The sequence below is a fragment of the Scyliorhinus torazame genome, chromosome 13, assembly GCF_047496885.1.
Source record: "Scyliorhinus torazame isolate Kashiwa2021f chromosome 13, sScyTor2.1, whole genome shotgun sequence".
In the NCBI taxonomy this organism is placed as follows: Eukaryota; Metazoa; Chordata; class Chondrichthyes; order Carcharhiniformes; family Scyliorhinidae; genus Scyliorhinus; species Scyliorhinus torazame.
In genome coordinates, this window is record NC_092719.1 from 74077184 (window position 1) to 74091925 (window position 14742).

Genomic DNA, 14742 nt, shown 5'->3' on the forward strand with positions numbered 1-14742 from the left:
TTATCGTCAGAAATACTGAACCCTCACTTACCCTAAACCTCACACCCTCCTGAATTGTGGCTGTTACTGTATCTCGGTCTTCTCCTATACCCATTTCAATAGTGACTCACAAACACCTCTTCACATAAATCGGCTTGAAGCTTCACGTTATACCCAATACTACATTAGTTTTAATCACATTCAACCCGAAATTAAGCCTGGAGACCAAGACCCACACCTTGACATGAAAAGACTGCCGATTCTTGAACATAACATGGCAATAAAAAAACAGGGTTAAAAAAGATTTCGAAATGATACTATTTTACCAATGGTTTAATTTACAACGTTGTTGCAATAAAATTCAACATGGAAAAGGGGGGTTAAAATCAGCTAAACTTCAAATAGTTTCATAGCTTGAGAGTTATTTGCGTCACAGAAAGTATTGTTGTAACAAGTGATTCTGTACAGTCGCATAATCGTTAACTTTTTTCTGAGATGTCCTGTCAATGCAGTTGTTCATTTTTCCAAGCTTTCTTGGGACTGTAGCTCATTAGACAAAGCACTGACTCTGGGAGGGAGGAGGTGGAAACGTCACTGCTGACATTGAATCCTGCTCATGGGGTTTTAGCCTCTGCGAAATCCGCTGGGTGTCCATCAGTCCCCGAAGTCCTGCAGCTTCCTCTCCACCTGCATCAACCTTGTGGCATCAACTTGCCCCGTCTCCAAGACTGACACCTGGCCCCTTTCGAACCAGCCGCCCAGCCAGAGGGACTTCTCAGAGATCATTTAAAACGGTGCAAAGCCCTGGACCAGAGAGCAGACACACACAACACACACACACACCACTGGGAAACTCCAGCCTGCTAGCAAGACCCGCAAAGTGAGACTGAGGAGCAAGAGATGAAGGTGAGTGAGCTTTTCTGTGTGGTCTGTGTGATTCAGTGTTCGTGAGGGGTGGGATTCATTTAAACCGGCGAGAATGATTCTCTACTTGGATAGCGAGGATCTGGAGAGAACATGTACATCTGATGGCCCCACCACAGGAAGTTGGAGCAGTTCGTGACTGAAGAATAGTTTATTTAGACTGTACTTTAAAAAAAACGTTTTTCGTAGTTAAGTCAAAAAAGAGACGTTCTTTAAAATTATTTTGATAGAACAGTGTGGAAAGTAATGTGGTGTTTACTAAGCTTTATTCCTCCCCTCCCCCCCTTTTCTTGTGCAGGGTCTGGGGACTATCACAGCTGATGTACTCTTGCTATTCCTCCTCTCTTCAGTCTTCGTGCAGTCCAGGAGCGCCCCACAGGTACAGAGCTGATTGTTAAGAGTCATTGCAAATCAGTTCGTTCTCACCTTCACATTTCATATTCCAGTCTCTGCAAAAAAAAATTAAAAGCCAGAAAATATTGCTGACAAAGCTTCTGCTTCCTGTTTGGTTAGGATCGCTTCCAGAGACGGAACTGGACACCCCAGGCGATGTTATACTTAAAAGGCGCACGTAAGTTAACCTAACACTTCACCCCGGCTCAGTGTCCAGCACACCAGGCGGTGCTTTACTCGTCAATATTAGTTAAACGGGGATTGGGATGTTTCCATTTGTTCCTGATTTCTACCCTAAGGATAGACGGCGAGATGAGATCTAAAGAGATGAACAGGAACGTATTTATAACGACCTGGGTAATTGAGCGATTGCATCGTTCTAAATAACTGCTTCATATTGAATAATGCTGCACATTAGTCAGAGGGCGTCAGAATCGATGGTTTTGGTTTATGCAATTAGGTGAGGTGATCACATTGTTTCCAGAATACCTGATAAATGGGAATGTGCAGTTTATTAACTCTACCCTGCACACGCACTTATTTACAATAAATCCTTATCAACTTCCTGTAAGCAACCATTGATTTTAGGTCACTTTTGGGGGTGGGGGGGTGGCTGCCGAGTACAAATTGGGACTACGTCCCTGACCACAGTTGGAACGTAATTCATTGACTGTGAAGTGGTTTGGGGCCGGAAAGGCGCTATAAGAATTCAAGACTCGAGTTGCACTTATCTTCACTGAATGGGAAAGGGGGAAGGAAGCGGTGGGTGTGGGCGTCGGGTAACAGGGAGAGCCAAGTCTTCACGTTTCCCTGTAGCAATTACCCAGTCTAAACTCGTGGCTGTAGTAGAAGCTTTCACAAATCACAGAACCCACTGCTTTTTTTTCGCTGCCAATATCCCAGCCAGAGTCCCACTTGTGAGTTTGTAGAGACACACCAGGGAATGAGAACATGGAATTTCATTTCACACTTGCCTTCAATTATTCTTCCAGAGGGACGTCGTTTCATTGCGGACGATGGAAATGATGGAGACCTCTTTGAAAAAATAGATATTGGTAAGAGAATTGGTGTTTGTTCACGTTGGCAATGCAGTGACGCGGCTCACTATCCTTTCAATCCTGCAAGTGCATAATCGTTCTTGTTTTTCATCAGGAACCAGAAGCCAAAACACCAACCCATTAACCCTCTCAGAAGCAACGGCTATGCTCCTGGCGTCCAGCAGACGGGCACAAGAAGAAGGCAAGTGTTTCTGCAAATGACCTACAAGTTCATTTGTATAATGGATTATCACCAATTACAAAACTGTTGGATATATGAACATAGCAGGGAGAGGTGAGGCAAGACCAGTCGGTAATTCACTGGATTGTGTCATCTGATAATAATGATCATCTTATTAGTGTCACAAGTAGGCTTACACGGGCAGCAAGGTAGCACAGTGGTTAGCACTGTTGCTTCACAGCACCAGGGACCTGGGTTCGATTCCTGGCTTGGCTCACTGTCTGTACAGAGTCTGCACGTTCTCCCTGTGTGTGTGGGTTTCCTCCGGGTGCTCCGGTTTCCTCCCTCAAGTCCCGAAAGACATGCGTGTTAGATGAATTGGACATTCTGAATTCTCTCTCAGTGTACTCGAACAGGCGCCGGAGTGTAGCGAGTAGGGGCTTTTCACAGTTACTTCACTGCAGTGTTAATGTAAGCCTGCTTGTGACAATAATAAAAGATTCTTATTAACACTGCAATGAAGTTACTGTGAAAATCCCCTAGTCGCCACACTCTGTTGTCTGTTCAGGTACACAGAGGGAGAATTCAGAATGTCCAATTCACCTAACAAGCACGTCTTTTCGGACTCCTGTACTATGCTAGCCAACCTCTTCTAGGGAGATTCATTCCTGGAGAGTTTCCGTATCGTAACAAAGCCTGATTCTGTTTAATCACAGTCCAGTTCGTTACGGTGTCCCTACGAGAGTTATAAATTCTAAATTAAGTCATCAAATCTGATACTGAAATAATCCCATATTCTGCTCTTTATGAAATTAATTTAGTTAGAGACTCACTGCAGTGATCAGCCAAATGGGATCAAGTTTAAGTCAATGTTTGTAGCGGAGTGTATTTAATGTTCACTTAATGATGTGCTATGATTTAGAATTACTCCTGAACTTCAATATGTGAATTAGAATCATAGAACCATAGAATCCATACAGTGCAGAAGGAGGCCATTTGGCCCATCGAGTCTGCACCGACCCACTGAAAGAGCATCCTACCTATGCCAAATCCCCCGTCCTATCCCCATAACCTAGCCTGTACATCCTTGGACACTAAGGGTAATTTAGCATTGCCAATCCACCTAACCTGCACATCTTTGGACTGCAGGTGGAAACTGGAGCACCGGAGGATACCCACGCAGACGCAGAAAGAAAGTGCAAGCTCCACACATCACCCAGGCCAGAATTGAACCCAGGTCCCTGGCACGGTGAGGCAGCAGTGCCAACCACTGTGCCTCCATGCGCCAATAGAATTTCTGATAGAAATAGGTCTGTACGTCAACAAAAGACCCAACTAAGACCGTGTGAAACTGTGGAGTATATTCATCCATTCCACACTCCCAGATGGATCTGGAGAATTGCCCTAAAGGTTGCGATTCTTATCTCGACCCAGCATTCCCTACAAGTGGAGATCCATGTTTAGTTGATTTGGAGGGTTTCCCTAAAATACAGAGAGGTGGTGACTCATACTGAGATTTTGTCCCTCCACTGCCGATAGTCCTCCAGTGTTACACTTTCATATGTTCCCCGTGGTTCAGTACTGGGACCGCTGTTGTTTAGATATAAATGAATCACTTTGATTTGGGAGTATAGGGCACAATTACAAACCGGCTGCATTTGCTGCCAGTGTAATACAGGGGCCGCATTCATCAGATGTGCAATCCCTGTGTCATCACTGCCAGCAATGGCATTGGTAGCTGCCTGCATCAAAGAAAAGGACCATTTGTAATTTTGAGCAATGTAAAGATATTTAAACAAGAGCACCATCGATAAAATGTGGGTTGTTTTCACCGTGTTTAAAGATTCCAGTTTTCACAGACGTGCTGAGGGGTGGGGGCAGTGGGTGAAGTGGTGAGCACAGTTGCAAGTGGGGTCACCAGCAGCATCAACAAGTGTGTGGCGAGCGTCCAACGGGTGCACAATGATGATGTCAGTAGGCAATTGAACCTCTGGCCATGGCGTTGAGAGACTCCAGGAAATGGAGAGGGGTGATTAGAGGGGGAGAAGAACACCGAGTCTCATTATATGCGGATGACCTATTGTTATACGTGTCGGACCCAGCGGGGGGAATGATAGAGGTTATGCGAATTTTGAGGGGGTTCGGGGATTTCTCGGGGTATAGGCTAAACATGGGGAAGAGTGAATTATTTGTGATACATCCAGGGGACCAGAGTAGAGAGATAGAAGGCTTGCCTCTAAGGAAAGTGGAAAGAAACTTCCGATACCTGGGGATTCAGATCGCTAGGAGTTGGGGAACCTTGCACAGACTTAATCTGACACGGTTGGTAGAACAAATGGAGGAGGACTTCAAGAGGTGGGACATGCAGCCTCTATCGCTGGCGGGCAGGGTGCAAGCAATTAAGATGATGGTCCTCCCGAGGTTCTTATTTGTATTTCAATGTCTCCCTATACTAATCACTCAGACCTTTTTTAATAAAATAGACAGGAGCATCACGAGCTTCGTGTGGGCAGGGAAAGTTCCGAGAGTAAGGAGGGGGTTCCTTCAGCGTAGTAGGGACAGAGGAGGATTGGCACTACCGAACTTGGGCGATTACTATTGGGCCGCCAATGTGGCAATGATACGTAAATGGATGATGGAGGGTGAGGGAGCGGCGTGGGAAAGACTGGAGAGAAAGTCCTGTAAAGGGACGAGTTTAGAGGCGCTGGTGACGGCGCCGCTACCGATCTCACCTAAAAGATTTACCACGAACCCGGTGGTGGCGGCAACATTGAATATCTGGGGACAGTGGAGGCGACAGAGAGGGGTGCGGGGAGCCCTGGTGGGGTCCCCAATCAGGAACAACCATAGGTTCGCCCCAGGAAGAATGGATGGAGGATTTCAGAGCTGGTTCCAGTTGGGAATTAGGAGGGTGGGAGATTTATTTATAGATGGGACTTTTGCGAGCTTGGGAGCATTGGAGGAAAAGTATAAGTTGCCCCGGGGAAATTTCTTGAGATATATGCAGGTGAGGGCATTTACTAGACAACAGGTGAGGGAATTTCCTATTCTCCCGACACAGGGGATACAGGACAGGGTGCTTTCAGGGGTGTGGGTCGGAGAGGGCAAGGTGTCAGAGATTTACCGAGAGATGAGGGAAGAGGGGGAGGAGTCGGTGGGCGAACTAAAAGGAAAGTGGGAAGAAGAACTAGGGGAGGAGATAGAGGAGGGTATGTGGGTTGATGCCCTAAGCAGGGTAAATTCCTCTTCCTCATGCGCCAGGCTTAGCCTGATTCAATTTAAGGTGCTGCATAGAGCACACATAACGGGAGCAAGATTGAGCAGGTTCTTTGGAGTGGAGGACAAATGTGGGAGGTGTGGTGGGAGCCCGGCAAACCACGCACATATGTTTTGGGCATGCCCGGCACTGGAAGGGTATTGGAAGGGAGTGACGGGAGTGATTTCGCGGGTGGTGAAGGCCCGGGTCAAACCAGGCTGGGGGTTAGCTCTATTTGGAGTTGCGGAAGAGCCGGGAGTGCAGGAGGCGAAAGAGGCCGACGTTGTGGCCTTTGCGTCCCTAGTAGCCCGGCGCAGGATCCTACTCATGTGGAAGGAGGCGAAACCCCCCGGACTGGAGGCCTGGGTAAATGATATGGCGGGGTTCATTAAACTGGAGCAGATAAAGTTTGCCCTGAGAGGATCGGCTCAAGGGTTCACCAGGCGGTGGCAGCCATTTCTCGACTACCTAGGGGAACGTTAGAGGGAAGACAGATGACCAGCAGCAGCAACCCAGGGGGATGGGGGGGAGGGGGGGGGGTTAGTTTAGGTCAAAGATAAAGGGGTTTTGTTACTTGTGTATTGTTTAAAATTTCTGTATTGTTATTGTTGCGTTTGCTTTGTAAGAGGGGAAAAATTGTTGTTTGGGAAAAAATTTTCAATAAAACATTTATAAAAAAAAAAAAAATGATGATGTCAGTGGCACTATGCATGCGCCTATTGGCAGAGTGGGTGCCAACTTCCTGTTCTGGAGCTCATTGATTACGTCAGCAGCACTGACCTTTTCCAGTGCGGTGGCAGGATGGGATTCTCCGTTTCTGAGACTAAGTGTTGACGCCGACGCAGAATTTGTGGAGTTCCATGACAGCAAAACAGCCGCTGCACCTGGACTGATTCCACTAAGTCAAGGGGCTAAGACCGGCACCACGTGGAACACAATCGGTTTCAATTGGAAACGGTGCCAGATTCACGATTGACAGTCAGGAGGCTGACAAGCTGCAGCTGTAAATAAATACTTCACTCCCCACACACACCATCCCAGCCAACAAGATGGCAGCAAGACGCACGGCCACAAGATTCACCGACGCTGAGCTGGAGACTCTCTTGGACGTGGTGGCGGCGAGGTGGATGACCCTGTACCCCGGCCCGGGAAGGAGTCTGCTAGCCCGCCGACTCCATTCGCTGTGACTGGGCGCAGGTGGCAGAGGCGGCCAGGACCATGGGCAACATTATCCAGACTGGCCAGCAGTGCCAAATAAAACTGTACAACCTGCTCAGGGCGGCCAGGATGAGTGGGCAGCACTGTGCCCCTGGCACTAACCCCTGTCCCACACACCCATAACCTGACACCCCCCCCGCACCACATGCCGGCACCCATATCAGCTGCCATGGCTGGGTGCCCTGGCCACTGAGGCCACCAGCTACCCACCCCCTGGGATGCATGCGCCGGACTAACACTGGCATTTTCTGTTTCCCCCCCCCCAACCCCCACAGGAGAAGGCCGCGCACAATCGCTGGGAGCGGGAGAAGACAGGAAGGGGTCCGCCGGACCTGTGGCCTCTAACCGTGGCAGAGCAGAGCGCCCTGGATGTGGTCGGCGGCCCAGATGAAACGAAAGTCGCCGAGGTGGGGTTCGGCCGTGAGCAAGAAAGTGAGACCCCGCTTAGTTGCGGTTCCCCATGCCACATGTGTCAACCCCCCCACACCGCCCCAATCCTACACCACCTTCACCCTACACCACGCCCACCCCCGCACCCTACACCACCCCCACCCTCACCACCCCCCACCCACATGCTCACCTCCACCACGTGGTCTAATCAAGCATCTTGCTTTGTGTCTAGCAGGAGTTGCTGGAGATGGGGTGGGTCCATCTGGCATCGCCTGCCCCCAGCCAGTGCCACAGCCGGAGCCCGCCCCAGAGCAGAGCAGTGACGAAAGCAGCTTAGATTGCAGCCCTCCTCCCAAGACTCAGGAGACCCCCGGGCTCGGGTCTGAGGATGGCACTGATGTTCCGTCACAGCTGTCTCCAACACCCTCCCCCATCCCAGGGACACTCACCTCTGTTGGGCACTTTAGTGAAGAGGCTCCTGGGATATTAACTGGTGCGCACCACACAGCTGATCTGGTACAGCGGGTGGAGGTAGGAACACCTGAGGGGGCGGATGGTCGGAGGGCAGGCCGACACCAGGAACTAGCTGCCGTCCAGACAGATTTTGGGCTTCTGGAACGGACGGTCCCATCGATTGTGGAGATGCATTCGCAGAGCCAGGGGCCACATGAGGGGATGCCGGTGAGCATCCAGCACCTGCAGGCGCAGTTGAAGGAGTCCAACCGTGTTCAGCAGCAGGAGCTGATGCCGACCATGCGTGCCACCCAGGCCAACACCGCACGGGTGGCATCCGCGGTGGAGGCATTGGGGGCTATGGATCAGCCTGTCGAAAACCTGCGCTCACAGACCTGTCCCATGGAGTAGCCTGGGAGCCATTGGACACCCTGAGGGAGGGGGAGGTGATGGGGCCCATGCCAGTGACTCCTGCAGGGGACGTGCCAGAACTCCGCAGGACCTCGGACTCCCACCCCCTCCTGACCCTGGTGCATCTGCTGGGCAGTGGGCAGAACAGGGTGGCACCACACCACCTTGGGCAGCCGGGCCCATCCAGTCCTGGTCGCCCCAGAAGACGCCAGCCAATGGGGACCCAGGTCGTAGGGCGGGAGTCACAGCAGGCCACCTCCATTCCTGCTGTACTGTCTGGAGACAAACCTGGACATAATGTTCGGTCAGAAAATTAGATACCAGTTAAGTTGGCACGGGTGCAGGGCACAGTTTAGTTATGGGGCTAGGGCACGTATATGTATATATTTGTGCACATTAAACACCTGTTACCACTGTTACAAACTGCCTCGGTGCTCTGTCAGATGGGTGTGAGGCGTGAGCTGGTCTTGGCTGGTCAGAGAGAGTGAGGGGAAAATGGGCGCTCATTGTGGGTGGCCTGTGCTCCCCACCCTCCCACCCCCAACCATCCCCACCACCGTCACCCCAGGGGTCCGATGGGACCGTGTGATGGAATGGCCAGCTCGCACACTGGGACCACCCAGGTGGACGGTGGAAAATGTTACCTTGAGCAGGAGTCAGATGTTGTCATACGATGAGGAGCACCAGAGCTCATCGCAGAGCAGGTTGTCATCATCCTCTGTCCCATGGACCATACCCACTGTTACTGCCCATAACGCCATAGTGCGGCAGGTATGTATCACGGAGGGAGTTGTAGGTGGGGGGGATGGCCGGGGGTGGGGGGGGGGGGGGGGGGTGGGGGGGGATGCAGTGTCTGTGCCCCTGGCAAGTCTCCCTAGTTGGTGAATCTGGAGGTAATCAGAGCGTCCCGTGCATGTTGGCCCTGGCACACACGTCGTGTGACCTTCCGTGCTTGCCTGGGATCCAAGTCCTGCCCATCCTCCCCTTCCCCCGCATCCTCCTTATCGGACGAGGCCTGGTGTTCCTCCTCCAGCACATCAATCTTCTGCTGCGTGATGTTGTGGAGGACGCAGCAGGCCGCCATGTTGCAGGCGACCCTCTCGGAATCATACTGGAGGGCCCCTCCAGAGCGGACCAGGCACCTGAACTGCATCTTCAGGAGGCCGAAGCACCGCACGATCACACCCCTGGTCGCTGAATGGGAGTCATTATAGCGGGTCTCCGCATCGGTCTGTGGCCTCCGGATCGCTGTCATCAGCCACGGCCGCAGTGGATAACTCCTGTCACCCAGGAGCCAACCCTCCCAGCCAGGGGGGCATCTCGAATATGTCCAGAATCGACAAGTGTGCCAGGATGAAGGTGTCGTGCACACTGCCCAGGTATCGGGCACAGACGTGCATGATGCACAGCCGATGGCCACATATGAGCTGCACATTCATCGAGTGGACTTTCAGTTTGTATAGAACGGCCTGTCATCTGCAGATGCTCGTAGGGGGACATGCATCCCTTCGATCACCCCCTGGACCGGGGGCATCTTGCCGAAAGCGGCGAACCCCACTGATCAGGCATCCTGGTGGGCTCGGTCCACATTGAATTGGATGTATTGAGCTGCCTGAACATATCGGGCCTCCATGATGGCACGGAGCACCTGTGCACCGAGGACTGATCCCATACAGGTGCCCACTCGGTGCCTGGAAGGATCCCGTGGCGTAAAGCCTCAGGACAACCGTCACCTTGACGGCCACTGGGAGCAGGTGTCCTCCCGCATACCCCTGCGGTGCCAGGTGTGCTATCATCTGGCAGATATGTTGCGCTCTCTCTCTGCTCAGCCGGAGTCTTCGACAGCATGACTGTTCCGTCAGGTCCTCCAATGACGGCCGCTGCCCATACACACAGGGTCTCATGCAGCACCTCCTTGGCACTGATGCGCAATCAATTGCACTCAAGACGAAATGATTTCATAACTGAAGGCTTTAATCTACTAGAACCTGTTCCCCAGCAGCTTCGATACAGAAAGTGAAGGCTGCTGGGACGGCACCGTCTCTTATACTCCGCCTTCAGTGTGGAGCTACGTAATACCGCCAATGGTAGACTCCTGGGTCTAACCAATGGTCATCAGCCTCTCGGGTACCGCAATACCTGGTACTACCACAGGCACCTCTTCCTCCTCGGCCTGTTGGGCAGCTGGCTCTCCATCCTGGGTGGCTGCCGCCTGTTCCTCTGCAGCACGCTCTGCTGCAGCACGCTCCACTATTGCCCGCTCTGTTGCTGCAGCTTCCTCCTCCTCGAGCAGCATCCGCTCATACAGCCACAGGGCATCCCCCAGGGCTGCAGCGACAGCAGGAAAGCCACCATTGCTGGTTAAATTCCTATATCCATTGTCTGCAGGGGGTGAAAGGTCGATATGTTAACATGGTGCGTATCCCCGAGCCCAAACAGGTCCAACAGCCTACACGATGGCCCCAGTTGGCACTGCGGATTCTACCCTTATGTGTGTGTGTCCCCCCCCTCCCATCCCTGGCTCTGTCGATGCCCGGCACCATGGGGGCCTCTGGCCCTGGCGCCCTTCCCTGATGCCAGGGGTACAGTCGACTGGCTACTGTGGCCGTTGCCCTGAGTGGGCCACCAGCGGGTGGCGGTCGGGTGGAGGGGTATGATGGACGGTGGGGTGGGGGAGTCGGGGACCCATACGGCCGGTGTCACTCTGCAGAACCAGGGACCAAGATGGGTGGTCAGTGGGGTGCGCAGCAAAATGGCTGCTTTACAGGCTGCGGTACTAGTGGTCCATGACTGGACACTGTTCCTCCATCTCCCCCCACCTACCCCGGCCCTGCAGCGCCGCCCCAACCCGGCCAGAGTTTGGCCTGGCAGCCCACAGTCGCTGTTGTGTCGTACCTCCTCTCTCTCTCCCTCCTCAGCCACGAGGCCGGTTTCACAATTTTTTAAAGTACAAGTGAACCTCGCCGTCGGGAGCTCGGCCCCGAGGCTGGAAGAGAAGAATCGGAGAGGCCTCCGGAGAACACGGGGTCGGAGCAGCTAATGACATGCAAACGGTATTTACTGTACGTGTGTTCCGGAATGCATTGATGCTGCTGTCGAGGGGACGGAGAATTGCGATTTGGTGTTTAATCGCCGCCTGCCGTGATTTTGGCAACCAATTCTCCGCCCAATCACGATTTGTGATTTTGGCGTCAGCCACTGGAGAATCACGCCCATAGTGTTTCAAAATTTATAGATAACCTGAAACTTAAAGTACAGAAAATAGTAAGATGTGAGAATACCAATATCCGAAATAGGAGCAGGAGAAGGCCATTCGGCCCTTCAAGCCTGCTGTGTCATTCAGTAAGATCATGGCTGATCTAATTGTAACCATAACCCCACCATCCTGCCTAACCCGCGATAACCTTTCACCCATTTGTTAATCAAGAATTTATCTACCTCTGCCTTAAAAATATTCAAAGTCTTGGCTTCCACTGCCTTTTGAGGACGAGAGTTCCAGAGACTCACGACTGTCTGGGAGAAAAATGTCCTCTTCAGCTCCATCTTAAATGTGTTATCCCTTATTTCTAAACAGTGACTCACTAGTTCTAGATTCTCCCACAAGAGGGAATATCCTCTCCACACCCACCCTGTCAATACCCCTCAGGATCGTATGTGTAGTATTTATATATAGTCAAAGTCTACAAGAGGACACTGACATGCGAGTGGAATCAGAGTCACAGAGCACAGAAAAGGCCATTCAGCCCATCGGGTCTGCGCTAATCAAAAACAACCACCTACCTATTCTAACCCCATTTTCCAGCACTTGGTCCACCTTGCAAACCTTGGGATCACAAGTGCACATCTAAATACTTCTTAAATGTTCTGAGATTCTCTGCCTCCACCACCCATTCAGGCAAACTCCCACCACCCTCTGGCTGAAAAAGATTTTCTTCTCATCCCCTCTAAACCTCCTGCCCCTTACCTGTAATCTATGCACGATGGTCATTGGTCCCTCCACCATGGAAAAATGTTTCTTCCTGTCTACTCTATCTATGCCCCTCAAAATTTTATACATCTCAATCATGTACCCCTCAGTCTCCTCTGCTCCAAGGAAAACAACCCCTGTCTATCCAATACCTCTTCATAACTAAAACGTTCCAGCCCAGGCAACACCCTGGTAAATCCCCTCTGGACCCTTTCAAGCGCTATCACATCCTTCCTGTAATGTGGATTCCAGAACTACACACATTATTCTAGCTGTGGCCTAACCAACTTTTTAAATAGTTCCAGCATAACCTCCCTGCTCTTAATCTCTATGCCTCGACTAATAAAGGCAACTGTACCATATGCCTACTTAACCACTGTACTTACATGACATGGTACCTCAAGGATGAAATTCAATGAAGAGACATATGAAGTGATGCATGTTGATAGGAAGATTGAGGAAAGGCGATGCTACTTAAATGGCACCATTTTAAGGGAGATGGAAGAACAGAGAGCTGGGACTGTGTGCGCACAATTCTCTGACTGGAGTAGGATGGGCTAACAATGCAGTTGGTAAAAGCATATGGGACCTTGGGCTTTATTATAGAGGCAGATTACAAAAACCTGGAAATTATGCTAATTCTGAATAGAGCACTATTTTAGCCCCAGCTGGAGATTGTGCCCAATTCTGCGTGTAACACATTGGAAAGGATGGTGACAGCTGTGGAGAGGGTACAGAAAACGTTTAATTGGGTTAAAGATATGGGTTCAACAGCTACTTTTAAAAAGGGAAAAGGGAGGAAAAAAGATGTTGGGATATGGAGAAGGAGCCAGTGAATGGATTGACTGATTTTCTCATTAGAAGAAGCAGTCCATACCCTCCTTCAATGCTGTACTATTCCAGACTTTAATGTGCAGTCTTTCCCATCCCCAATTTGCTTTACTTCATTTGCTCTATTGCGAATACGTATGTTATATCTTTACTAAAATAATGTTTTTATCCGGCATGGGACATGGGGTTCGCAGGCTCTGCCAGCATTTATTGCCCATCCCTAATTGCCCTTTAGGGGGCGGTTAACAGTCAATCACATTTCTGTGGGGACTGGAGTCACATGTAGGCCAAACTAGGTAAGAACATTAGTGAACCAGATGGGTTTTTATGACAATCGACATTGGTTTCATGGTCATCATTAGATTTTTAATTCCAGATTTTTTATTGAAATCAAATTTCGCCATCTACAATGGCAGCATTTGAATCTGGGTCCCCAGAGCATTACTCTGGGTCTCCGGTTTACTAGTCTAGTGACAGTACCACTATGCCACACCTCTTGTAATCACAGCAATTTATTATTTTACGGGATTAATTAAAAAAAATCTTTTATAACTAGCAATCAAGAATATTCAAGGTTTCGGAGATGGTGATAAAATTCTGTTTGACAAAGTCAAGGTCAAGATCATTCAATTAAGCAACAAGGATACTGTTTACTTCCCAGTTGCGAGAGGGAAGAAATGTGAGGACGGACAGCCAATGAGAGGATCATGGGATGGTGGTTAGGGGATAAAGTTGGAGGCATGAGGCCTTCAGGTATGTTAAATTAGAATTGGCACCTTACTTTGCCTGTGCTAATTGAGTTGAACGCTGACTCATATAAATTGTTATTTATACGTAATTTTTTTAAATTACAGGTGAGAATGAGGAAAGTGCACAGCCGTATTTTTGGCAAGGAAACCCAAATTGGAGAAAATTACTCTTCTAAACTTTTGACTCACTTCTACAAACCTGGATTCCTCCAGCCACCGACTAGATTTCATCTATGTGCAATGTGACTCTGTAGCAAGTGGTTACACAGAAGTATGTTTGTAAGTTATTGATTATATTGTACATGGGAATGCATTATATCCTTTTCATAACCTGTTTGAAATGTAGAATTATTTAATGAATTAAAAGTCCTTTAGCTTCCTGAATGCTAATCTTTGCTGTTGAGTATTAGGACTTTCAAAATTACATTTCCAGTTCAAATTTACTTAAATTTGAATGTAGTATCTGGACTCAAAATAGAAAAAATAAATGACTTGGTTCCTCCTCAGGTGATCAGCATTTTTAATACTGTTTCAAATGACACAAATCATTGGTCAAAATATGGAACATGGTTTTGTACAATAAAGAAAACCTGACAACGTACACACAGACTACCATTGTGATACAGCTGCAGTACAAAAACTAAAATACGTGTACGGGTAGCTTTTAGAACAACCTATTTTTTGGCACGTTTCCTCACTGACAAACTAACTTCACAACTCTCTTTGCTGTGTAACATGTGTCCTTAGGCTAAAACTGCAAGTTTACATCAGCTGTTTAGCACAGGGCTAAATCGCTGGTTTTGAAAGCAGACCAAGGCAGGCCAGCAGCACGGTTCAATTCCCGTAACAGCCTCCCCGAACAGGCGCCGGAATGTGGCGACTAGGGGCTTTTCACAGTAACTTCATTGAAGCCTACTTGTGACAATAAGCGATTTTCATTTCATTTCATTTCA

The 14742-nt window shown here is 49.7% G+C and overlaps 1 protein-coding gene across 1 annotated transcript; it reads left to right on the forward strand.

Annotated features, from left to right (window-relative positions):
• Nucleotides 1-430: 430 nt before the first annotated feature.
• Nucleotides 431-14291, forward strand: spx (spexin hormone). The gene is made up of 6 exons (XM_072471774.1): nucleotides 431-885; nucleotides 1202-1282; nucleotides 1417-1474; nucleotides 2289-2351; nucleotides 2449-2535; nucleotides 13895-14291. The coding sequence occupies exons 1-6, from the start codon at nucleotides 880-882 to the stop codon at nucleotides 13963-13965; spliced, it is 366 nt and encodes a 121-aa protein (XP_072327875.1). The 5' UTR covers nucleotides 431-879; the 3' UTR covers nucleotides 13966-14291.
• The last annotated feature ends 451 nt before the right edge of the window (nucleotides 14292-14742 follow it).

Bases quoted from the DNA above. Each gene is read 5' to 3' on its own strand.
- spx (XM_072471774.1), top strand. The intron at 1,283-1,416 runs GTACAGAGCTGA...CTGTTTGGTTAG, and splicing joins AGTCCAGGAGCGCCCCACAG to GATCGCTTCCAGAGACGGAA. The intron at 2,352-2,448 runs GTAAGAGAATTG...GTTTTTCATCAG, and splicing joins CTTTGAAAAAATAGATATTG to GAACCAGAAGCCAAAACACC.